Here is a 27,678-nt window from a genome sequence, read left to right as displayed (position 1 = left end):
TGAAGCAGGATGCTTGGTTCTAAGTGAGAGGGTGCCCCTGCATGAGCAGGATACTGTTGCAGCCTACGGAGTCAATTCCCCTGGGTTGTCAGTGAAGCAGCCATACACTAAATAGAGGGGCCCCACGTAATTACGCGATGACCATCTCGAAAACGGCTGAAAGGAATCCTAACATGTTTGGTATCAAACATGTTTGAATCATACCCCCACACCGTAAACAGTGTGGGAGGTATGATTCCAAGCATTGGAAGAGCCCTCCGTTAGGCTCTGTGTTCCCGGTACCAGCCTTCTAGACCTGGACAGCACAAAATGGTTGCTGCAGACCAGAGACATATTTCTGTCCTCTTGCTGCTGAGCTAAGCTCGAGCAAAGGAAGGTAGAACAATAGGCATCCTGTCACAGGGAGGTGAGACCACCTCACCAACAGGATTTAGTGTAATAAGACTGGGTGGGTGTGCTTGTCAGCGCCAGAAAGTCTGCATGAGGGGCACATTTGGTGTCCCTGTGCATAATCCAATCCAAACCAGTCCTGGGAGCCTTTGGCTCCCGCTCTGATGCAAAACAAAGGATATGGGAGTAACTTCCTCCCTGGGAGGGTCCCCTGAATCTTCCCAACACTTGCCCTAGGGAACTTAAGGGCTTACCTAGGTGTAGGCCCCTAGATACGTCGTGGGAAAAGACTCAGATCAGACACCACTGCACTTCTACCGTTTGGGCAATCTGGACTTTGTTTTGGCCTGACTTCATCTCCCTTCCAGTCTGTTGGATAGTCTGTGCCTGTGTTTCATACAGGAACCTCCAAGGCCTCTGAAGCATCAAAGACAACCAATGTAATTTCCCTTGGAGTGAAGATGTCACTACCCTGCATTTGCAGACTATGCAACTAAGTCGACCAGTCTGCAGATCCTGAGCTCCTCCGGACTCCGTGGACTCTGCAACACAGGTGGTGGTTTTCCACAGCGCCAGAGGCCTGCTCCATGTAGCCTCAACCTTGAGCAACGCCATTGACCAGAATCTTTAGCCACACCTGTGCATCGTGGCCTGTATATTTTGGTGAGCTGCTTGAGGTCCTCCTGCGGCTTCAGTGCCTCCGGCCTGTGGGTCCACCTGAGAGTCACACTTTTTACTTTTGGGATCCCCTGTTTGCTTGGGGCCTGCCCTGCCTCCCCTGCCTTTGGCGAGTTCCCTCGACCTTGCTGGTCCCAACGTGGCTCCTTCAATTCCTGCATGGCTTGCTTTTGCCAAGGCTTGTTTGTGCTCCCACCGGGCACCGATCCCTCAGCACTCGACATCCTTCATTGGACAGCTCTTGCACGGCTCCTGGTCTTCCTCTGCATTGCCTGGTCCTCACAGCTGCAGAGCCAAGGTCATCATCATCATCCACCCTGAAGCCCCCGACATCGGAGGCCATTCGTCTTCCAAGTCTCCTGGTCACCCCTGAGTGACATAGACTCTGTTCCCTCTGCTTTCAGGTACTCCTCTTAAAGAATCCACGTTTGGAATCCCACGGACACTTTCTCCTCTTCCAGCAGCTGCACTTTCCTGAAGTCCTCCATAGGGTTTGACTGCGGTTTCCAACACCACTTCACACGCATGCACCCGGCTTCCCTGATGTAGTTAACGTGGGTACTAGGGTATCTACAGGTGGGGTGGCTTTCCAACATTCTGTCGTCCACAGGGTTTCCTCAGGGTCCACTAGGAAGGGTCCTTAACCTTTGAAAACCCAACCACGACTTGCACATAGAGTTGTAAGGAGCACGCAGTTGTGTTTCTACACTGCACACGCTCTCCGTGGGGTCCCTATCGACAATGTCTTAACTCGAGTTGTGGTTCTTATACCACTTTTATTTAGTTTATGGTTTGGCCCCCCTCCCCATGGCCACTGTGTATTTCGTGCTATTTACTGTGCTTCTTTGCTAACATATTATGAGCATTGTGTTTATCTCCGTGGTGGGGATATTTGAACATACTACAGAGTATTCTCTAATAAATACCTGTTTTTATAAATACTTGGTGTGCTTCTTTTCACTTAATCTATACTATAAGACTGCATTCTGGTAAAACAAGCTGCTTAACACTCCAAGACTAAGCCTGAAGGCTGCTTTTCACAGCTACCACTTGGACATCTTGCTAAGGTTGTCTAATACCTCTTAATTGACCATAAGGGTTGTCTGGACTGGTGCAAGATGCCCACTTACATTAGTAGACATCATATACCAGGCACGCTTCTCACAGAGAATCTTTTTTAGGTCTTTTATTTGTCCCAACCAACACTTTATTACACGAAAACATTGTAGGATGAGTCCGATTTCTGTGGAACAGCGTCATCCATATCGCTGTGGATGAGTTCCATATCCGACGATAAACGACCCTTTGAAGCACCAGAAAGTTTAAGATTCCGTATTTTTCCCATTAATGGGAAATGAGAGAAAATGGCAAAGCTATCTCACCGAGAATATTTCTGGAGAGGAGAATAAACCATGGAGAAAATGGGCCAAGAGCCGAAAAAATTGAGTAATATCTGTTCATTATGAATTAAATATCGAGGACGGAAAATGCCACAAAACAATAAGCTCACTTCAAATGGAAAAGGATAAAAAGAAAAACATGACCGTTAGTTGAGTCAGCACACTTTTCAAAAAGTAATCCGTCATTTTAGGATAGAAAATGCTGAAAGTATTTCTCCTAAGATGTTAGGGTTGAATTGGTTCCCCAGAGGGGAGAAAATCAAGCTGACCGGAAACTAGCACACAAATTCCAAAATGGAAGGCACAACTTCTCCCAGCAAGGAGATATCCCTGGAGCTAGCTGACAGAAAGAAACAGCACAGAGCCTTCAAAAAGAGTTCACGTGGCTCACCATTGTAAGGGCTTGAGACGTATGCCTGTCTCCCAGCCCGGCGAGCGCCAAAATCATCCCCCTCGAGGCAATAAAGCTCCCACGTCCATGGAGGTCAGCGTGGCGCCGCAATCTTGGTCTGCACCGTAACCACACCCCCCAACCAAAAATCCCTCTAAACTAGAGTGATGACAATTACAATCAGAGAAGTCTGCAACTTCTTTCACTTGTCTGCATTACAAACAACACTAGTCCAACATCTGGAATCCGAAGCTCTCTTATAAAGACATAGTGGTCTTACGTTAAAAGCATCTGTATTCCTTCTCACGCTGTATACCAACTCTTCTGATTAGAGTCATCGGATAGACCCCTTCCCCATTTATCCATGAGTCCAAGCAGGATCAAATAGAATCTGTTGATGTCAGATCCTCCGGTGTCCTCCGGTTTTGGTTTGATGCTCAAAGGGCCCGACTTCAGGTAACTCTGACTGCTGTGAAAGCACAGGAGACCAGACTTGCCCGATTAGGTGAAAAGGATTGTGGACTTGAATAGCAGGGAAAGAGACAGTATAAATGGCGGTAAGATTAGTTAATTTGCACTAGAGAAGAAATGCACAAGGATTATATATATATATATATATATATATATATATATATATATATATATATATATATATATATATATATATATATATATATATATATATATATATATATATATATATATATATATATATATATATATATAATAATAACTGCGACATACCAAAGAGAGCAGTGTTTGAACAGTGTGTCCTCTAACAGCATTGGCAGTAGTTTTCACCTTGCATGTATTGATGTTTACAGTTCTTGAAGATAAAGAAATCCTTCTGTTCTGTGACTAGTGATAAGGTGTTCAGAAATAAACAAAATCCTTTAGTTCTTTGAATGATTGATGCAGTTTTCATTAATAGTGTTGTTCAACTACTAGGTGTTATCAGATTGATAAAGTGTAATTTCTTATAGTCTCTTTGCCAAATGTGTTTAAAACCATAAATGGGCTCAATTCACTATCTCGGTCACAATGGTGGTGCTAAAAAAACACAACAGGTCACTTTACTGAATGCAGTACAACAGGAAATTTTAGATAAGTTTGCCAAATTCAGCAGAGACTATGCAGTGATTCAGTTCTCAGTACAGGTTAAAAAAATTATTTTTATTTAACCATTGCTCAGTACACATCGAATAATATAAACATCTTAAATAAATGTTGCGTTCCATGACAGAAGGATATCTCGATCTCGCCATCATGGTTACAATTATCTGGGCATTGTTCATAAAAGCATTATTATGATTACATATTGAGTACATCATTGTGAAGTGTCTGAATAACCATCAACACACCCCCTCTTCCACTCCTACGGCCCTTCCTAGGCCTTCATGTATCTCTATATGAGCTCTATTTGCCCCACACTTTATCAAATTTCTTATGGCAGCCCTGGCTCCGACGGTAGGCACCAGTATTAAGTCCTCCTCCCATCCTGGAAACTCTGAGGTCTACTCACTCCCCAAGCTATTGCAATATTTCTTTTGGCCACCCCAGCGGCCAACCGTAGCCAAATTGCGGAATATCTGGGCTTCCCCCATTATACATAATAGCAACCATTTGGCATCTAATGGGACTGTAACACTGGTGACTTTAGCCATAACCTGTATCACTCCCTCCCAATAACTTTGGATTATGGAGCTTTCCCAGAGTATAGGAAAAAAGGAGCCCAACATGTCAAAACCTCTGACACAAAGGGCCATTTCGCACTGGCCGAGGTGATGTAGTAAAGACCTAGAGTAATAGGATCTGTGCAATATCTGCAGTTAAATCATACTGAAGCGAGCCCTTCTAGCGATTTCCCCAGGGCTCTGGATTGCCTCTGCCACGTCCTCGTCAGCAATAAGCCTGATGTCTCCCCCCCACGCCTCTCGCAATGACTGCAGTGGGTCAGGAGCGTTGTTCATTATTTTCTTATATGTCCGTGAGATCGCGGTCACTGGCATTGGATCCTGTTGTAGTTTGTCCTCTAAGGGAGTAGATTCTGGCAGTTTCTCTCCCTCCAGCACATGGCATTGTATCACATGTATTACCTGCAGGTACTTTAACTGTTCTGTATCTCCCATTTCGTATTCCTCCTGAAACTCCACAAAGGGCAATCTTTTGCCCCTTCTCCAAATGTCCCTTAGATACCTATAGGTCCCCCTTTACTGAAGCCTTGCAACTTCCCAACTTCCCATAAGAGATCACGTCCCCATAACGGGATCCTATTTGTCAGTTTTCCCTCCCAGACCAAATGTTTAGTAGACTTTCTCCATGCCCTAACCACCGCCTGAGTGTGAGGCAGCAACAATTTTGCTTGTTTGTTATATAGGACCAACCGTATAACCTCGATCACTCATCGCAGCCCGATCCACTCGGTAACTAGATCCTCCATGTCCCTAAATACACACTCATTGATAGTGGTTAGTTGTGCTGCCCAGTAATACACTTCAATGGCCGGAATCGCCAGCCCCCACTTATACGCTCCTCATTGAAGCTTAACTGGAGCGATCTGTGAACGGCCCCATTCCACAATAGTTTGCGTAATTCACTATTCACGAAAGAAGTCTTGAAGCACTCTGTAGGCGTATTTTGCAGGACATACAGCATGGAGGGAAGGCTCATCATCTTGAAGAGCACTGCCCTCCCCAGGATGGATAAAGGAAGTGCCCGCCATTGAGTCACGTCTTCCCTAAGACGCTTCAACAGTGACATTGGGTTCCTCTCAATAATGGTGGCAGTGTTCCTGACCACAAATATACCCAAATATTGAAATCCCTGGGTTACCACAGGATCCCCACACCCAAGTGGCAAGGCCAGTCTCGCCCCCCCCTCCCCCCAACACCCTCACCACCCCTCCCCCCCAAACACCCCCCCCACACCCACACACACACACACGGGAAAAATGAGAGACCTGTCCCAGTTAATCTGATAACCGTAGCTACTCTTATGGTGGAAAATATGAAGAATTATATTTATGCAAATGGGTGGTCTTGTTACGTACAGAGGAATGTTATTGGCATAGATTGAGATTCGGTTTTCCCTGGCACCATTCCCCCAGATCCTACACAATAGCAGGTCTTGGCGTATCCAAACCACCAACGCCTCCAGAGCAAAGGTGAAAATCACTGGGCCCAGGAGCCTTACCGGACTGTAATTCCCAAATCCCTTCCTCTATCGCATCAGCTGTCAAGTCCTGTTGTATTCTTCCTTGTCCTCTAGGGAGAGGGTTCGAAGGGAGAGATCCCTTAAGTGTTCAGTTTACCAGAGCGGATAGTCCTGGAAGTGTATATTTACTCAAGTACTCCGCAAAGACCTCTGCCATGGTTGTTCCTACGGTATTAGTCCCTCCTGCTGACTCTTGAATTCCCACCACTCAGTTTTAACCTCTTTGTCTCCTGTCCAACCAGGCGATAAGCAAACCGGCCTTGTTACCCACATCATAAAGTTTTGTTTGAGTGGTCAATATATGTGCTCTAGAGCTATCCTCTGCTAAATCTTTCAATTCATGTTTTATCCACAGACGATGACCAAGGCAATAGTCAGGCTCTGCCCCCTTGCTATTTCTACTTCTATGGAGGTAATCTCCTTTTCTAGGGACTCATACTTAATATTTTTTGCTTTCCTTTTAACCCCTATATCCCTGTACAGGTTTGATCAAATGTTTTCACCCAAATGTACAATAAAAAGGTGCCACTGGTGTTCAAAAGGTGGGCACCTGGTCCACAAGCCCTGGACTCACCCTGGTAAAATGCCAAAACCTCGATGCACCGGAAACTCAAAAACTTCTTCCTTGTTGGAGTTGTATCAATGCTGAGTATGGTTGGTTGCACAGGGCTCCCTTTTATACCAGGACCCACTCAAAATGGATGCTTTACTCCGCATGCTGGGAAATGTAGATCAAATAATAAGGAGTTTGTTACAGTGCACCTACGCCATGCTTGCAGCACAGGTAACTAGCATCTCAGCTTACACAGCACACCAGCATGACCACAAGACCATTTTGTGGCCTGATTGGGCCTTAAATGGTATGATCTACCTAATAGGTGGTGCAGTCTGACACTGAGGGCTGTGTAGAGTAAGAGTGAAGTGATGGTTCATGATACTTGAGGAATCTCCCCCTAGGTGGTTTTGGCCAGGAGTGTGCCTGTCTGCCTCTAACACATATACTGTCCCTACTTTTTATATGAAATCTAAAACAGACAGATGTGTGACTATTTAACTTATGGGATATACCTCCATTCCTGGATTACAATCTGGCTTCTTCTGCACCATTGAGCCCACTTTCTAGTTTTACTTTAGTAGAAATTGGACATCATGAAGTGCAGGGTCAAGACTGATGGGTGCCGAAGTGAGCTAAAGAATGATGATGGATTAAACTGAGATCTGTTACTGGGGGTGAGTGTCTGAAAAGTTTCAGCACTCCGTCCATCATCTCCTTGTGTGTGCTTTGTTCACCCTAACTTGGTAGGGTATGCCCAGACGTGTGTCCCTTGCTCACTTTGCCACTGGATTCAAGCTAGCCTGGCTAATGAGGGGTGTTACCCTGAAACTGGTCCCAGGATTCTTGTTTCTGGTCCAGGAAAGACCTGGCTTGGCAAATCTGGCTGGACTGTTCCCATGAGGCGCAGGGTCAAGACTGATTTGCATATGGCTGAGACTGAACTGTGGTAGCGAAGTGAGCTAAAGAATGATGATGGTTTATACCCAGATCCGTGACCGGGGGGGTCTGAAAAGTTTCAGCCCTCTGTCCATCATCTCCTTGTGTTTACATCATAGAAGCTTTCCACCCTCAGAACCGTATAATTTCTGCTAGAACTAATTCTTCCACAGGTTTGGGCACATGTTTCCTTCTATATCCTAACAAAAACGCTACTTAACTTTTTCTCTGCTGGGGTGTTTGCGCACCTCTGTGCCGGACCATTTTTCAAAAAACGTGACATTAGGTTGTTGAGTTGTTAAAGAACACACACCTCTCTATGCAACCGTACAAACTATATCATAGTTTGTTCAGCACATTCACGACATTTACTGAGACAAACTCTGCATTAATATCTCATTGCAATCCTGAAAAACTTTGGGAATATTTACATTTTTATAACAAAATTATTCAACATTATTAAGTTCTCAAATGGGCAAACATAAATCCCAGAACGCTTACCATCTAAAGGTTTCCCTGAGTGTCTGTAGTCTGGCACTACCAAATAATTGTGGGTTTTCCTAGGAAATGTAGTCCGTACAATCAATATTGCAAGGTACAAATTATGGCAGAATCACTATTTATGGTGCATGGATCATTTGATGACCGATATCAAACATAAGAAAATAAATTTAATTGCAATTCAAAATATGTGCTCTGCCAATTATACTACATATACAAAAGTATTTTATCAAGAGCCTACTGTGTTGGTAGGTCAAAGTGTGTCATTGGAAAAGTAAACATTTCAACTTCTTAATAAAGATTAGGGTGGCGGGAGGCTTTTCCGGATATAATTTGAATAGAGTTCTTGCTTTAGGTGTATCCCTAAGTACTGTTGTTTTGATGTCATTTTCTTTCTCAAGCATAGGGTTTCAAGAAAGAGAATGTTGATGCTCTTGATGAGATCCATTTCTGTACCAAATGTTCATCTAACTAGACTGCTGCCTTCTAAAGTTTGACATTGACCAGTACTTTATTATCTGGCAATTTTTAAGACTTTGCAAAGTTGCTAACTAATACCCGCAGCGGCACTCCTGGTGAATTTATAGCCTCTGTGTGGCAAAAACAGTCCAACATCAAAAACATTTCCTTATTTAAAAAAACAAAGAATTGTTGCAGTTAATTCTTATATTGACATTATATTGTCAACAGTGGGCTATGTCCATTGGAAATGTAGTTTTTCACTTAGAACGCAAGTTATTTACAAGTTTTTGTCTATGTATTTTTAAATTACTCTTTTCCCATATTGACCATTTTATTCTTTTTTTTAATTTATTTTTTTAGGGAACTTTCTGATTTTGATAAGGATGGTGCATTGACGCTGGATGAATTTTGTGCAGCCTTTCACTTAGTAGTTGCTAGAAAAAATGGCTATGATTTACCTGAAAAATTGCCTGAGAGTTTAATGCCCAAACTTATAGACTTGGATGACGCTGCAGGTAAGACGCATCAGAAAATTATTTCATGCTCCAGTGTACACATAATTTGTTGAGTGCCTCATTCTAAAATTGTATGCACTTTTGCATATTTGTATGTAAAACCTACACCGATTTTAGTGGTTATGATACCATTGCTAAAGGTAGATTCATGTTTATATCAGTTAATAAACGAACACAGTTGCTTGGAATTACTTGTGCATTCTCTTCTTGCCATTGCATATTCCCTGACTTGTCTAATGATGAGTTTGTCTTTGCCTGAACTGTCAGTCCTCTAATGTGCAGTACGTTTTCAGTTAAACTTTGATTATTTTACTTAAAACTTACATCCCTTTCAGTAACTCGGCTTTAAAGTAAATGTTTCATTCCAGAAAAAGGTACATTTATTAGGGTAGCATTTGTCAGTTGTGTCCAAAATAATAATTGTCCAAAGCCCAGGCCATTTTGGATCAGGGGAAGCTAACCATAATCGAGCCAAATTGTCATTTGTTAATTTCGTATTATGCTAGTACACGTATTAACCATTCTCTCTCTAAAAGCTGGAAAGGGAGTAGTCTTCCATATCTCGGAGCAAATTCGAGTAAAAAAACACACCACTTTAATAGATGCTGTCTGTTTCCGGAGTCTGATAAAATAGCAAATGGGAGCTGATGAAGTGCAACTTGTTGCCATCATCTTATAATGTTAAAAAGTCACTTCTAAGGGCTGCGGAATTCTCATCTATAGGTGCTGCATCAAAGGACCTAATAGGCTGTCTCATCATGCTCAATTGCCGTGACAACCTAGTTGGAAAACAATTGAGCACATTGTTTTACACTGTCACAAATTCTCAAACTGTTTGTACCCGGTCACATAATGATAGCCTAAAAGTTATTTCGATAGTTGTCAAAATGCACCAAAACTACATAAGCATTTGTCCCTCAAATGAGGCACACATCCTCTGTGCATGTTTCCATGCCCTCCAATGTCCCTTGTTTCAACACAGTGGTGTGGTCTAGAACTTATCATGCACTGATGTTTTTCTCTAAGTAGAGCGAAGCCCAGACTCCCTGGTTCTTTTTATTATTTGTTGTTTTTCTCTTATATTCTCTTCCTCCTTTAGAATAGGAAACTTAATACCTTAATTCTCCCACCTTAAACTGTGCAGGCTGTGCGACTAGCCATACACAGTGTAAGACTCACCTAAACTCTGGGCGTGTGTGCTACCATTAGTACAAAGTCCCTATGGAAAAACCTGAGTTGCAGGCAGAGTAAGGGTGCAGTGATCTGTATAAAAATATTTGACTCCCTATCCCAAAGAAGAGTCTCAAGGTAAATAAAAGCTGTATCAAGCATCCTTCCAACAGTCTGGTGAGGTAACAAGACACCCTTTCCCTCCTTCCATCCCCCAAAACTATCCCCCAGGCTCCTCCAGCCTACTTGCAGAGGTCTCCCTCACAGGCCCTATAAAACAGTATTATTATTTGAGAAAGTACTGGGTCGCAAGACTATTTCCCTGATGCCTGACTACTTGTTGCAACACCTATCCTATCGTAATGTTATATAGGGAAGAAGAACAGGGCTTTCTGCTAATCAAACCCTCACCTGATCTGGACACTATGTTTCACTGTTGAGTGTAGCGCTGCTGCTCATCTGGGCGTGGTGGTCCCAACCCACTGTGTGTTTGAGTCTGTCACTCCTTCTGGGCATGAGTTTACTGTAGGAAGGTGGATATGTGACTATGGTTACCCCCAACTTTTTGCCTGGTGTTTTGCTGGTTTTTCGGCTTAGTTGACCTGGGGCCCTGCTATTCAGGACCCCAGGCCCACTGCTCTCTCTGTAAAATGGATTCCATGTACTATCGGAACATATCTAATTGGATACTGAGTCACCTTATCAGCCCCTGTACAGTGTGCCTTAGGTACCCAGGGCATAGGTGCACCCAGGGCCTAGCAGGGGCTGCAGCATGTAGTATGCCACCCCTGGCTGGCCATCCAAATCTGACACAACTGGCTGATCAATCAGCTGGGGCAAGGTGGTGTAATCGCCCTTTGCTTTAGATATAGTATCCCTATATCTAACCCTAAAATGGCCACAAATCCTCCTATCAGTCACTCCTATGGCAGGCCTTATCAATCCTGAAGGCAGAGTGCTTGGAATTATGTGAGATGGTGCTCTAGCATGAGCTGAGCCTGTCTGCAGCTTTCGGAACCAAGTCCTTTAGCTGTTTCCATGATAACGCTATACCATATACTCTTAAGTGCATTATAATCCTCGCGGTTATTGCCAACTTTGGTATAGCATTATCAAAACATGTCGAGTAAGGTGTCATACGAATTGGAATACTACCCCCTCGCCAATTCTGGCGACGGGGGTACAGGGCTCGACAAATCTGAAAAATTGTACTAGTCCTGCAGGTCTAGTTACTTGGAAAATCCCCTCGACCCAAGTGCAACCTACTTGACCTCTGTCTCTGAAATCGGAGCAAAGGGACAAGTTAACAAGATTTAAAGGCATCTTTATTGCTTAGCCCCTTTGTGAGCAATAAAAATGCCTTTAAATCTTGTTATATTGTCACTTTTGCTCCGTTTTCCAAGACAGAGGACAAAAGTTAGTTTGTCTTCCTACTCGCCAAAAAGGGCGAGTAGGACCTAAAAATAGCTCGCCCTCATCCATTCTCCCTCGCAAATGCGAGCGGGCGAGTGGATTTGTCGAGCCCTGGGGTAGCATTCCACCCTTCTAGAGGGACACGACATGTATGTAACTGTGAACCCCGGTTAAAGTTAACTCGAGCCTCAGCATCACAAAATGGATGCTGCCACCACAGACACAAGTCTGACCTCTTGCTGCTGGGAGTCCTTCCAGCGAGGGAGGCTTGGACAAAGGGTTTCCTGCCTTGGGAGGTGTTAGCACCACCCCAGACAGGATTTTGTGTATTAGGTAGGACAGGGCTGAAAGGAATGAGACATGCCTGGGGCACACAAGGTGTCCATGTGCATACTCCGGTCTAAACCAGTTCCTGTGGCACTCCAGCCCCAGAGCTGGCGCAAGACCGGACAAAGGATAAGGGGTGTAACCACCCCCCTTCCTGGTCCCACCCAGAGGAGGGACCTAGTCGTAGTACAGCCCCCTTTAGCCGGATAAATGTAGGAGCTGGTCCCATTCCAAATTAGATTATCCTGAACAACTTTACAAGAAGAAACTCTGGACTTCGACGTTCTGCTCCACAGAAGACTGAAGAAATCTCCCTTGTGGGCAAGGAGTGTCCACCCTGCACAAGCAGGCACCATCAGCGTCCAGCGGCTTCCCTTTGTCGTCTTCCTCCAAGGATCCAGACTTCAGAGCCCGACGAGACCCGGATTCCCAGACCTCTCTGACCTCTACCTACATCTGCTGCTCAGCTGAGATCCGTGGGTGCGAAGAGACACGTGGGACCGGCCATCTTGAAAGAAGCAGCACTTCGCTCCAGCACGACTTCTGAGGTATCCTCGTCCAAGTGCTTTGGGGACTGAGAAGCCCCGACCCGAGTAGCTCCTGCACCGAAGACCAGCCCTCCAGCATCCACGAGATCTGCGTGGGGCCCTTCTGCCTGTTTGCTGCTCGACGCGTTGTCTGGTCACTTGCCGGCTGGCTGGTGACCTAGACGACGAACTCCAAAATCTTCACTGCTGGTCTGGTTGCTCCAGACTGGCCCTTGCTCCCTTCCAAAAGAGGAGCACCCCGGACCCTCCTGGTCCACTCCAGACGCCGTTTCCACTCACTGCGTGGGTTGCCTTTGCCAAGGCCTGTTGACTCCGAAGCCGACACCGCCGACAGCGAGAACCTGCGTGGGACAGCTCGTGCCTCCATCCTGGTCGTCGAAGACACCACCTGGTCCACATGGCTGCAGAGACAAGCGTCCACCTTCACCTGATCGCGACAACGACATCTGGTTCCACTCCAGTCACTGGCTAGTGACTTTGAACATTGTCCCCTCTGCTTTCAGGTTCTTCTCTTCACTGATCCACCCTTGGATCACACCGGACATTTTCCTCCTGACTGCCTGCAGCATCTTTTCCTCCAGGCTCCATAGACTTCAACACCGGAACCCGACACGACTTGGCACCTATGCACCCGCAGCCCATGGGTGAGGTAACCCGAGCATTTCGGTGCTCAAGGGTAGCTTGACTCTCCTAGTGTCCAGTTCCCCAGTCGTTTTAGTTCTACCTAGTCAGGATTGTCCGTACTCACCTTTTTCTTGAACTGTACTGTCCATAGACACTGTTACGCATCTCGCGTTTGAGTTCACACACTGCACACGCGTTCTGTGGGCCTCCTATTACCCACCTATAGTTAGTATAGCGTGGTCCCAGTGATCCTACAGCCTCTGGACAGCTCCATTCCTTTTATCGACTTTCACATTCCACTTACTTAGTATATGGTTTGTCGTGCCCCTAGGGCACCATTGTAATTTGTGCAACTTAAACGTATTTTTCCTAAGAGATTGTCATGTGCTTAGCCCTCTGATCTCATAAAGAGTTCAGAGGTGTATGTTAGGTAATAAATATCTTGTTTATTTTCATAACATGTGTGGTGTCCTTTCACTTGGTATTCAAGGGGTTATATGTGGTAAAACAGCTGGCTTCACATGCCAAAAGAGTTTAGCCTAAGACTGCTTTGTCCATGCTACCATTAGGATAGCTGGTCTATAAGGTTGACTTACAACCAATCACCATAAGGGTTGTTTGGACTGATACAGGGTGATCACTAGAACTAGTGAGCATCATATATCAGGCCAACTTCTCACATTACGATTTAAAGATTTTTAAAAATGGGACTCTAGGCCCATTGTACTGGGAGATTGAGCTAGCCTTCCTTCCAGTGTGCAGGTAAAGGGACCAAATCTGTCTGCTCCAGTGACTTGTCCAGGTCATCAAGACCAGCTCCTTTGAGTGTTCATGTCACAATCCCTGCCTGGGCAGGTTAGGGCTATCTTCGGTCTCCTCTTCCAACTTTGAGGTTCAGTTAAATGCTGTGCAGTTGGCAGTTGAGAGAGAGAGTGCAGTCAAGTTAGTCATATGCAAAAGTCGGCATAAATAGCTGCGCAGAAGGGAATCTTCTCCTAAGTTCCGACACCCAATCAGTCTCTTTGGAATTGGAAATGCTTCAAGGCACCGGCCCCTTGCATTGCTGTACTCTCCAAACGCCCAACCACTGTAGTCCTGTTGACAGATCGCATAACACCACGGAGTAAATGACACCATCACATATACAACTTCTAGGAGTACTCAAGGTTGACATGGGTATTACGAGCACAGTCATAGTGCTCTCATTAGTCCTTCCTGGTACTGAAACACCATATCTTCATGGCTCACTCCCCATATAGTGTTCCTCTGTGGTCCTTCTTCCTCACCCCCACCCACAAGATTGTTGACTCCTAGGCCCACACACCATTCAATCAAGATTTATAAAGCACGGCAAATCACCCATGATGGTCTCAAGAAGCTGAAGATGCTAGCTGCTTCGTGGAGAAAGCAGTGGAAAAACAAGGTTAAAGTAGGAGAAAGCACAGCGTTAAAGAGGAAGGAGAAAGCAGTAAAAACCGAGGCAAAAGCAGTAGAAAACACTCAGAAAAACAGGGGAAAGGAAGGAGAAAGCAGTGAAAATGAGGCAAAATAAGGCGAAAGCACTTAGAAAAACATGGCAGAGGAAGGAGAAAGCAGTAAAAAGGCGAAAGCAGGAGAAAGCACTCAAAACGGGGGAAAGGAAGGAGAAAACAGTCAAATACAGGGCAAAAGCAGGAAAAGCACGCACAACAACGGGGGGAGATGGAGAAAGCAGTAAAAAAAAAAAGGCAAAAGCAGGAAAAGCACTCAGAACAATGGGGAGGAAGCAGGGCTGTGCAGCAGCACAGGAGAGCTAGGCCTGGGGCCTAGGTCTCTAGCTGAACATGGGGTTCAGCAGACCATTTTGATGAGGAACAACTGGGCCAGGCATTGACAAACTCCCACAAGCTTCCCCTGGATATGGTTGTGGCTCAATGCTCTTGTCAATACTCTACTCTGACTACTTTCTATATGCTCGAAGTGCTATGTTGAAGGCGGGAAAACCGCCTCATGGCCCACCAACCTCACGTCCACGCAGCTCCTTCACACCTGAGTGCACCTCAGTCATCTCCCAAGGTCTATAGGACTAGTCAAAGGTACATGTTCCACTGATACTGCATGCACCGTAGGTTTTGATCCAGCTACCTAGTCCAACTTTGGTTCAGGCAGCAGCATTGGGTAAGTGAGTGAAAGAATTTACCAGATGCAACCATACAGTCATGTCCATAGCCCAGGAAGCCCTGACCTTTGAGACCCCTTTGACAGACAATGAGGTAATTTTTAACCTAGGGAACAACCTTGGTGGTAGAATCTCCAGTCCCGTAGCTGCTTTCACGACCTTCCTGATGCCGCTCCTGATTCTTGTTAAACTCTCGCTGTGAGGGTTGATTGCCGCCTGACATCTGCTGGGGGCATTCCATCTGCTGCAGGATTCCGCCTTAATCACCCTGTGGAGAACCACAACATCCAGGGTGCAATGCAAGCCTACACAGGTGTTCTGGGTCTTGCTGACGAGGGGGAGGGACCAGACCATCTTCGCGCATAAAGCGCAGCCTCTACCCCGCAGTGCGGGACGTGCCGGGCAAAGCCCGGGCTAAGGGCGGGCCCGTCTGAGCCCGTCCGAGACAGATCGAGGCTGGGCTGGGCCACCCCTCTGTTAAGTTGGTTTACATGAGTTGCCATGTTTAATGACTGGGCATTGGCCAATCTTTGTTGAACTGGGGATAATTTTGGGGGGTTCTAAAGAGTGAAGTCCTGGGAATATAATATTTGAAGTATTGTGGGGAGCTCGTTTGTTCCATTTAATTGAACAATATTTCTATCTGAATATTTATTTTATCGAGGAAGCCCAGCCATTATACAAGTATGGGGGAGAGCACCCTTCCGCCTATTAGGCCAAACACTAGACCGAAAGCATCTGTGGGAACCCCTAGTGTTAAACCTACAGCTATGGATAAAATGTTACGGCAGGCAATTGGGGCTGTCTCCAGTGAGATAGAACGCACTGAGAGACGCCTCTCCCTAACACCAACGATCCCAAGAATCTCACCAACTATGGAAACAGGAGTACTTGACTCTCGCCAAACATTGAATCTCTAGATCACTCCCGATTTAATGTTTATTCAAGAAAATATAATTCTTGAACTCAAGTAAAACTGACATTGGGGGACAAATAGGAAAGGTGGACAGCAAAAACAAAAAGCTTATATGGGGGGGGGGGGGGGGGGAACAAGCGAATCACTTACCCAAGGTAGCACCAAAGCAACTGACAGTGGGTCATGTAGGTTAGTAAAAGTAGTAAGAACTAGCGGAGCCACCGATATGGGCGTCAAATTTGTTTAAAGATCTCAAAGCCCATTTTGAAAACCTTATAAAATCTGAGCTAAAAGTTGTAACGAGACATCTTGAGAAACTGACTTCGCTGGTAGATTCTTGGGGGAGTAATATAGACATAATTTTAAATACTATCGAAACTACCAAATCTCTGGACCAGGCCTCCGTTTCCCAACGAAAACAAGTGATCCCACCTGTCTGTACTGTTCTATCTGTACCCCAAGGGCAAAACCCACTAGCGCAAACTAACGCTTTAATTGGGCCTATCCCCCTAACCCAACAAGTTGTAGCCCCAGTCTCTCTCCAACACGAGGCAACACAAGCTGGGGATATTTCCCATGGCTCTAGGGTTACAGCAACAACTACAGGCCCGCCAGCGGAACAAAATGTATCCAGCAATTCTAAAGGAGATAATAGGAATATGCGGCAACTTAATTTAAGGACAACAAACTCTACCCTGCCACGTATAGACCTACCACCAGCTTCAACTCCCTAGGTTGTCATATTAGTTGGAGGGCCAGAGTTGGAAATAGGTAGTGGGGAGTCCTATCCTGAATTGAAAAATAAAACCATCTTTTGGCTTAACAAACATAGACTTCTCCCACCCCTAATACAGAGTGAAATTCAATTTGCTCGTAGGGTTAGCTGGTTGGGACAGAGGCGGAAAGAAATTCCGGGGGATTGCTTCCTGATTAATTTTAGGGATAGCAGGGTGATTCAACATATTCTTAAATTGGGACTGCCCAGGGAGATCAGTGGCATCCAGATGCTCCATTAGGCTACTTCCATCCTCCCAGTCCCTTGTTAGAGAGAATGGGAAGTGTATATAAAAAGTGGGAAATGAGAGCCCAGACTGGAATCTTGCTAAACATGGGCCTGGGCCCCGAAATCACATCACCTTTTAACATCCCAGTTAGCAACATATATAGTACCCTAGACCTGGTCGATTGACTGAATCCTATAGCTAAACAAATGGAATGTATAGTTAACCAGCCAGTTGAGCATCAAAATTGTGAAAGATTTGAGTCTGTTGAACACCCTTTCAGGAAAACTTGTGAGGCTATAGTGGCAGTTAGCACCTCTGGTGCCCCTATTAATACTCTAGGGAATTTTTATGGTACCAAACAGGGACGGGTGGGGATTTTCCACCAAGTACCTCACCAGGAGGGGGGCCCCCTGCACATACAGACTGATACAGTAAAAGATCCACAGATTACGAAGATCCTATCCTGGAACATAGCAGGTCTTATCTCTAAAATGGACCTCCCTGATTGGGGAAAGTACATTGATACACATGAGCTATGTCTCAGGAAACATGGTCTACTTTAGCATTATATAGAGTAGGATATGTTGCATACTGTATTCCAGCTCTCCAGGGGCCTAGGGGGAGACCCTCAGGGGGCCTCTGCGCTTGGGTCACCATACATCTGAGTTGTACTATTAGGTTGATACACAAAATATCCGGGGAATAAGTGTCTATCCTCCTTTCTTTTGATAACTCCCTTAAGATGGCTGTCATCAACATTCATTCTCGCCCTGTGAGGCAGAGGCAAACCTCATAGACTCTAGACTGCTTGGCCTCCATCCTCCCCCCTCTACCTGAGTCTGTACATGTAATTATTGAAGGGGATTTTGTTTGTCATTTTGAACACCTTAATGGCATAAGCACCACCATTACAAGTGAGGAAGACTCTGGGCAATTCCTGAATGTAACATCTATCCAATAAGTGGGTGGACCCCCCTTGTTCTCCAAATGAACTCGCTCACACTCAGCCATTTGCTCAGGGCATGTAATGGTCGATTCCCCTCTGACAGTCCGGGAAACCCTACTTTTAATGAATTGGGACAGGCTTCCACAATTGATTACATCTTGGTAGACGTCGAGAATTGGCATAGAATTATGGACTTTTCGGTCCAAGCTGATGTGAAAGTGACCACAATCCATTGGTGTTAGAGATAGCCTACTCCCATGTTAAGGATGATTGGGGTTTGCCAATACAATCTGCCCCACATTTAATTGCAACAGAAAGCGGTAGAAGATTACGCTGGGGAACATTTGCAGCATCTACCGAAAAAATGTCCTCCCTGAACAAACAAACAATTTCCTTTTAGAGACTGCTTTTGGTATGTCTGAAAATAGTCAAGGCTATGAATCTTTGCTGTTGTTAGGTAGTAATCACCAGGATATGTTTTCAAATTTGGCAGAGTTTTTTTATAATTGCGAAAATGACAATAATCCTAACCCTAAACCGAAACATCCCTGGTATAACACAGCGTGTAGGGAAGCTAAACGTGCATTGTTACTTGGGATTAAGAATAAGGACATCCTATGTACCAAAGAAACCAGGTTACACTATAAAAAAAACCTAGCTGAAGCCAAAGCAGCATGGGAGACTGGAAAAATGGGAAGCAATTAAGAAAGCTTTAGATAATAGAGACATGAGAGGCTTTTGGAACCTAGTAAAGACTGGTAAATCCGAAGGCAACTCTGCTATTGATCCAAATCTGGGGAAGAAGCTTGGAGATCCCATTTTAAAGTTTTATATTCAAGGCCCCTAGATGGAGTTGTAGTACATAAGGTAACAGATCTTGATCAAATTTCTTTAAACACGGTTCACCACCCAGCACATTGGCAGAAGTTACCTTGGCGCTGGGCAAACTGTTAACAAACAAGGCACCAGGGTTGGATAGAATAATTGGTGACCTGTTTAGAAATGAACAAGTAGTGTGGGCACCCTATTTACAGACCTTATTTAATGCCATTCTTCAAGGTATGTCCCTTCCTTTGACCTGGGCTGGTGCAGAAAATATTTCTATTTTTAAAAAGGCGGCCCTCATACCCGGAAAATTATCGGCAAATAAGCCTTATTGATGTTACCAAAAAGATATTTCCCCGTGTCCTCTTAGGCCGATTGCAATCATGGATGGACGAGATGAATGTATTAACTCCCTTACAAGCAGGATTTAGGTCCAAAATCTCGACCATCGATTAGATCTTTAGATTGCAATTGATCCATTGCAAATCTTGGTGGGTGGTAGTCTTTACCTAACTTTTGTGGATCTTAAGTCCGCTTTTGATATCATGCAGCACGATCAGCTATGGGGTTTACTTTACAACATAGGAGCGCCAGTCTACCTTTGCCAGCAGTTGAAGCGATTACACGAAGGCCCTTATGCGAGGGTAAGATATGGTAAGAAAGGAGACCTGACAGCTCCCTTTCCTTTAGAGAAAGGGGTGAGGCAGGGATGCGTTCTAGCGCCAACCCTCTTTTCCATCTTTCTAAATGGTTTTATTGAAACGCTCCTGGTAGTGAAGGACATAGATTCACCAAGGTTAGCGAATCACAAACTACCAGCTTTAATGTTTGCGGACAAAACGCTGCTCCTGTCTAAATCAACAATGGGTATGCAGCGGGTACTGGAAGAGTTCAGCTAATTTTGTAGGAAGAGGAATTTGGAGCTAAATCTCTAGAAAACAAAATATATGGTCTTTCATGCTAACACTTTCAATTGCCTGCACCCCCAAATGGAAGGCAGGCCCCTAGAGAGAGTGTCCATTTTTGTTTATTTGGGTCTTCCACTCAATAACAAGATGGACTGGGGACCCAAATAAAGAAAGCCAATCTAAAATTAACACAATCAATAGGGAACATCTTAAAAGTTCACAAAAATTGCACCCAAAAAGTGGTTGGCCCACTAGCAGAAATCTATAAAACCCAAGCAAGGGGAGCTTCAATATATGGATCTGAGCTTTGGGGATATTGCCCATCCAATATTCTATCTGTTACAGAGAACACCTTTATTAGGCAGTTGTTGGGTCTCCCAAAAAGTACCCCCTTAACTCCACTGAGGATGGATTTGGGTATCGGACCTATTGCCGATCTAATTGCCTCTCGCCCACTTCTATTCTGGCATCGCTTATTGAGCACGCCCGAGTTAGTAACCTATAGGGAGGAATTGAGGGATGTTATGTCCATGCTGGGAGCCGGAAATCTACCATGGCTGTCATATATCAGGAGTACATGCCATGCACTGGGGAGGGCAAATATGTGGCTAACCCCAGAAGAGACCTGCCCCTCCATCCCCAAAAAGTCCTTATCCCTAGCTTTTAAAGAACACAAACTCGCCCTATTGTCCCAGAGTACGAATTCATGCTGCCTGACATCCAGGTTTCTGGGTGTCAAGCAGCAGTACAAGCTGGAACCGGCCCTGGACAGTATTCAACCATTCATGGCAAAGAAATTGTTTTTACAATGTAGACACAGGACGCTCCCTCTCCGTGCATTTACAAACAAATGGAAGGGAGCAACCAAACTAGATTGCCCTGGGTGCACTTTCTCAGAAGAAACAGAACTCCATGTTATGTTCTTCTGTCCTGCCAATAAAAGGTCTAGATCTAAGTGGGTCCTCCAACTTGTAGAAATTTGGGGCTTAGAAATTATATTGAGGTTTTTAGGCTACTTCAATATGAGACACATCCACTATTTGTAGTCGCTACCGCGACATTTTTATTTGCGATGTGGTGCATACGCAGAGGCATCATCAAGGGAAAAGAGATGGGCAATAATTTAACTGAGTTCTCTCACTAGAAATGCTACTGCACTATATTTGCACATTCTTTCACCTAGGGAAATGCTTTGAAATTCTTCTTTTTGATGAGCAATTTTAATGTTTTTTTTTTAAATTATATTTTTAAATGTTTCGACTCCAATTGTTTTAAATCCTTCTTAAATTATTGCATATAGGATATCCTGGTTATACTTGATACATAAGGTTGCCAATTATAGGGGGTCGAGTAGTAGGGGGGATAGTAAACTATACTATACAATTGTAGCATATTATCCCACATCCACTTAATGATACCTTGTATAATGATTTTTTGCCTTTATTTGATGTGCATTATAATTAATCGCAATTTATATAATGTTACAATTATTTGTGCTTTTATGGCTGTACAGCCGAAATAAAGTTTTTTGACTGACTGACTGAGAATCTCCAGTCATTGGACTACAAGTACTGAAAGTAGCCCCTAATCAGTCCACTTTTTGTGTCTGCGAATCCATCAGCTCATTCTCTTGTTGGCATGGTAGCTTCCGTGAAGGGTTAAGTAAGAGGGCAGGTGCCTTTTCCAGAGTTCTACGTTGGCAAGGAGCAGAGAACTGGGAATAGTCAAGTAACATCAAAGAGAGAGGGGATGCACAGGGTTCTCGAATAATGCACGGTTGCATTGGGCACAAATTATTTGCACAATGACTAAACATTTTAGTGCCATCAATTGAGATCTTTCATATATAAAAATAGCTGATGTTTTTGTAATATACTAACAAAACAATTACATTTTTGGGGAAAAAAGATGGGCAAATGTTTGGAGGCACACTGCCACGAGTCTTGGTACTTTAAAAGACTACGACAGCCTTATTTCGGCTGCTGGTCTTTTGTTCATTCAGTATAATATTTACTTGGAGAGACAGAATTTGGGACGCATTCTCCCCTTGTCGTGGCCTCGGGTAACCCCGTAGGTTGATATCATTTAGGCTTATAATAGCCTGGTGTTGCTGCTTGTCCATCCTGTGGGCTCTTCTGCATACACCTGGTGTACTTGTTCTAGGACTAGGAATTTGTATTCTTGATGATACTTAACTATAAATCGTAAACTTTGGATGTGAGTCCATGTGTAATATATAATTGCGGTGACCGACATCTGAATGTTGCCATAGCTATCCCGGACGGCTACAAGATCATCCGGGTGGACCGCGTCAACCAGACCGGAGGAGGCATCGCCATCGTCCACAAGAACACCATCCGGATCACGTCCAACTCTGACGTCACCCCCACAGCCGCCAAACATCTCCATTTCCAGATACACTCGGACCCCAAGACCACACTCAGAGGCACCCTCATCTACAGACCCCCAGGACCCCGCACACAATTCAGCGAAGACATCGCAGACTTCATCAGCCCACACGCCTTCCACTCCGCTGACTACATCCTCCTAGGGGACCTCAACTTCCATCTGGAGAACAACAACGACAACACCACCACCCTTCTGGACAACCTCGCCAACCTCGGACTCAAGCAACTGGTGAACACCCCCACCCACTACGCTGGACACACGCTTGACCCAATCTTCTCCAGCAAGCACATCTCCTTCAGCCATTCCACTGGACTCCACTGGACAGACCACAGCTGCGTCCACTTCAGCTTCAGAAAGACCACAAGTCACCACCTCCCGCAACAGGTTCCCCGCAGGAACTGGAACAAGATCACCACCGAGAAGCTCACCGCATCACTGAATCAGAACCCTCCCACCAGATCAACTGACCCCAACCAAGCAGCCCTCAACCTCGCACAGTGGATCACCAACTGCGCTGACGACCTCGCACCCCTGAAAACCCATCCCGGCAGGCCCGGAAGCAAGAAAGCCCTTGAATGCCTGGCGAAAGAACCCGACCACAGACAACATGACTGCCCTCAAGCATGCCACCCGCAAACACCACCAGCTGATTAACACCACCAAGAAGACCGCATTCAAGGAACGACTAGACAACAACGCACACAACAGCAAGGAGCTCTTCAGCATCGTCAAAGAGCTCTCCAACCCTAGTGCCGGAAACAACGACATCACTCCCTCACAAGACCTCTGCGACTTACTCGCCATGTTCCTCCACAGCAAGATCGCAGACATACACAACAGCTTCGGCGAACAGACCACACACCCCACCACAGAACCGACGCCCCCCACCACCACCCTCCGCGACTGGACCCCGGTCAGCACCGAAGACACCACCCGCACGATGAACACCATCCACTCCGGATCACCAACCGACCCATGCCCCCACCACGTCTTCAACAAGGCCGACTTCGTCATCGCACCCCAACTCCGGGACATCATCAACTGCTCCTTCAACACCGCCACCTTCCCGGAGAGCTGGAAACACGCCGAACTCAGTGCCCTTCTGAAGAATTCATCAGACCCCACCGACCTCAAGAACTACCCCCCCATCTCGCTCCTCCCATTTCCTGCCAAAGTCATCGAGAAGACTGTCAACAAACAGCTGGCCGCCTTCCTCGAGACGAACGGATCCCTCGACCACTCACAGTCTGGCTTCCGAGCCAATCACAGCACAGAGACCGCCCTCATCGCAGCCACCGATGACATCAGAACCCTGCTCGACAACGGGGAAACAGCGGCCCTCATCCTCCTGGACCTCTCCGCAGTGTGCGATACTGTCTGCCACCGCACCCTAGTACAACGCCTCAGCAATGTCGGAATCCAAGAGAAGGCACTGGAGTGGATCATTTCGTTCCTCGCCGGAAGAACCCAGAGAGTCCGCCTCCCCCCGTTCAGATCAGAGGCCACCGAAGTCATCTGCGGCGTACCACAAGGATCATCACTCAGCCCCACCCTCTTCAACGTGTACATGAGCCCGCTCGCAGCCATCGCACGCCAACACAGCCTCAACATCATCTCCTACGCCGACGACACCCAGCTGATCCTCTCCCTCACCAACGACCCCGACACCGCCAGAACCAACCTGCACGAAGGGATGAAAGAAGTAGCAGAGTGGATGAAGAACAGCCGTCTGAAACTGAACTCAGACAAGACGGAAGTCCTCATCCTTGGACCATCACCATCTGCCTGGGACAACTCCTGGTGGCCCCCGGCCCCAGGCAGCGCACCCAAACCAACAGACCACGCACGCAACCTGGGCTTCATCCTGGACTCTTCCCTGTCGATGACCAGACAAGTCAACGCCGTCTCGTCCTCATGTTTCAACATCCTACGCATGCTCCGAAAGATCTTCCGTTGGATCCCCACCGAAACCAGGAAGACTGTCACCCAGGCACTTGTCACCAGCCGGCTGGACTACGGAAACACCCTCTACACCGGAACCACCGCCAAACAGCAGAAAAGACTCCAACGTATCCAGAACGCCTCCACACGACTCATCCTGGACATCCCCCGCCACAGCCACATCTCCGGACACCTGAAAGACCTGCACTGGCTCCCAGTCAGCAAAAAGAATCACGTTTCGCCTCCTCACACACGCACACAAAGCTCTCCACGACCTAGGCCCCAGGTACCTCAACGACCGCCTGACCTTCTACACTCCCACCCGCCAACTACGATCGACCAGCCACGCTCTCGCCGCCGTGCCACGCATCCGAAAAGCCACCATGGGAGGAAGATCCTTCTCCTACCTGGCAGCCAAGACCTGGAACTCCCTCCCCATCCATCTCCGTCTTACTCAAGACCACCTCTCCTTCAGGAAGCAACTCAAGACCTGGCTATTCGAGCAATAACGCACGCCCCTCCCAAGCGCCTTGAGACCCTCTGGGTGAGTAGTGCGCTATACAAATTTCTTGATTGATTGATCCTCCTACTAGCCCTCAGTGGCACATCCTTTCATCTCTTCACGGTCTTGATAAAGATGGTGTGTACATGTGATACTGTATAACATTGACGGGGAGCGATTTACAAGCCACAAAGCCTGCTATCCACTGGCCTCTCTCTGGATGAGATTGATCCATTTAATACCTAGTGCCCTGAAGAAGTCCTGTACTAGGACGAAATTCGTCAGCTGTATCGTTGTGAAAAGTTATAATCTTGACTTCGCTTGTAATCTATTGAAAATGGAATAAAAAGAGACATTTTGAAGAACACCATTATTGGAAATGGACTTTATAATTGTTCTTTTTGTTTCGAAATCGATGTGTGGTGCACTTGTGCTTGTGTTTTGAATTGTTAAGTTCCCATGGGAACTAGCACTGTGACGTTGAGTGCGATTCGGTGTGCACACAGACCCCAGTAAGTATAGAGGGGTCAACACTGGTAGAGGGATAGCAGGTTAGGTGCTGTCAATCAGAGGGCACCACTGTCAGGTTCGCCTGTTTACACATAAGAAAAAGATGTTAGATTCAGGGCTGGTCTGTCGGGCAATTGAATACCAACATCATGATGATCAGTTGTGCCTCCATCTTTGGCAATAAGTGATTCAATACACTTATTTGGTCTCAGCCTATGCCCAGAAGGAGTATTAGTTACCCCAGTATTGGAACTTTCATAGATTCCCATGCTTTGTATCATTCCCCGTCGTCGGAATGGGAGTCTCGGTAACAAAAATACCATAGCTGTAGGTACAAAAGACAAAGGAAAAAGGCCTAGGTCTCATTCCCTTTTGTAGCATATCACCCTCTTTGTGTAAAAGAGACCAAACTTAGGCATCAGCCAATCAGAAGTGCCTCACCCCTTAGAACCTTCCTGAAGGAACCTCAGAGCCTCAGATTTTCTACCGCACGTTGTGCTTAGGGAGTCTCCTGTGAGCTCTGCTCAACTTCTACTCTTCTAAGGTATTTCTTTTTGAATCAGAGAGTTTTGGAGGAGGTCTTCAGCCAGAGGGGCAGACCGGAGATCGATCTTTTTGCCACTCCGACCAACAAGAAATGCCGGTCTTATGCAAGCAGGCTTCACCATCGAGGTTCTCTGGGGAGTGCACTTTCGATAGCATGGTCGAGGACATTTGTCTATGCCTTTCCTCCCATACCTCTGATTCCATGACTTATCAGGAAGTTCAAGGTGGAGCCGTGCAGGATGTTCCTGATAGGCCCGGCTTGGCCGAGGCAGTTGTGGTACACGGAGCTCCATCTGTTGTCGATAGCTCCTCCTCTTCCTTTGAGAGTTCTGCCGGATCTTCTCACAGTGTCCGACGGACAAGTTTGGCACCCAGATCCACAGGCGTTACACCTGACTGCATAGCTCCTGAGCAGCGAGAGTTTATGAACCTACCCTTATCAAGAGAGATTAAGGAGGTTCTGTCCCAGGCAAGGGCTCCTTCAACGAACAGGTCTTACCGCCTTAAGTGGAAAAGATTTTGTTGCTGGTGTAGGAAAGAAAATTACAAAAAACAATTTGATGGACAGAATGTAGATCAATGTCTTACATTCACCCCAGTACAAGGATCTGGGCCTAAATCCATCGTTTTTTGCACTCCACACCACCCTGGGTTAGATAATGGCTTTATGCAAATCAGCTCTGACCCTGTGCCCCATGGGAACAGTCCAGTCCGAACTACACAGCCATATCTTTCCCAGACCGGAATCAAGCATCCGAGGACCGGACCGGTTTCGAGGTAACACCTCATCAGCCCGGCTAGCTTGACTCCAGTGGTGTGGAGGCTCTGGGACCTACCCCAGTACACTCAGGGAGAAAATTACAAAAAACAAGTTCGGACTGGACTGTTCCCATGGGGCACAGGGTCAGAGCTGATTTGCATATCGCCATTGTCTAACCCAGGGTGGAGTGGAGTGCAAAATAACGATGGATTTGGGCCCAGATCTTTGGACTGGGTTGAGTGTGTGACATTGATCCACATTCGGTCCATCACCTGTTGTGTTTGCATATTCCGCCCTAAGTGCGCTGGGGATGCCCAGACGTGGGTCCCAGGCACTCCACACCACTGGAGTCAAGCTAGCCGGGCTGATGAGAGGTGTTACCTCGAAACCGGTCCGGTCCTCGGATGCTTGATTCCATTCTGGGAAGGACATGGCTTTTGTAGTTCGGACTGGACTGTTCCCATGGGGCACAGGGTCAGAGCTGATTTGCATATCGCCATTGTCTAACCCAGGGTGGAGTGGAGTGCAAAATAACGATGGATTTGGGCCCAGATCTTTGGACTGGGTTGAGTGTATGACATTGATCCACATTCGGTCCATCACCTGTGGTGTAGGAAAGAAAGCATTGATCCTTTCACCTCCAAGCCTCATCAGATCCTACCTTATCTGCTGTCCTTGGCTAAGTCGTGACTGGCCCACTCATCGATTAAGGTCCATTTGGCTGCATTAACAAGGTTCAGAAGGACAGGGTCTGGTCCTTCCCTGTGGTCTTCCAGAATTATCAAGCAATTTCTTAAGGGCTTGTTCAGGGTCTATCCACCAGTGAGACCGCCCCCTCCTACATGGCATTTAAATCTAGTCCTTTCTCAATTCATGAAGGGCCATTTTGAACCAATCCATCGTTCTGACATGAAATACCTTTCGTGGAAATTGGCTCTCCTCCTTGCTCTCACGTCGGCTAGGCGTGTTGGAGAATTGCAGGCTTTGACCATCCAAGAACCTTTCCTTCAATAAAAGAGAAACACTGTGATCATGAGAACTATTCCTAGATTTATGTCTAAGGTTCCCTCGGATTTCCACTTGAATGAGCCGGTCATTCTGAACGCGTTCTTTCCTCAACCGGCTACGC

General features: G+C 46.1%; 1 protein-coding gene across 19 annotated transcripts in view; it reads left to right on the top strand.

Moving 5' to 3' along the window:
• The window catches only part of REPS1 (RALBP1 associated Eps domain containing 1), a 1,100,512-nt gene that overhangs the window by 466,663 nt on the left and 606,171 nt on the right, over positions 1-27,678 (top strand). For all 19 annotated transcript variants that reach the window (XM_086927540.1, XM_086927556.1, XM_086927550.1 and 16 more), the window contains exon 8: positions 8,888-9,042. In XM_086927540.1, the coding sequence (XP_086783666.1) occupies positions 8,888-9,042 (155 nt within the window). The remainder of the gene's footprint in view (positions 1-8,887; positions 9,043-27,678) is intronic.

The sequence above is a fragment of the Lissotriton vulgaris genome, chromosome 6, assembly GCF_964263255.1.
Source record: "Lissotriton vulgaris chromosome 6, aLisVul1.2, whole genome shotgun sequence".
Classification (NCBI taxonomy): domain Eukaryota; kingdom Metazoa; phylum Chordata; class Amphibia; order Caudata; family Salamandridae; genus Lissotriton; species Lissotriton vulgaris.
The sequence above is the reverse complement of the archived record's forward strand: the minus strand, read 5'-3'. Positions and strand labels throughout refer to the sequence as shown.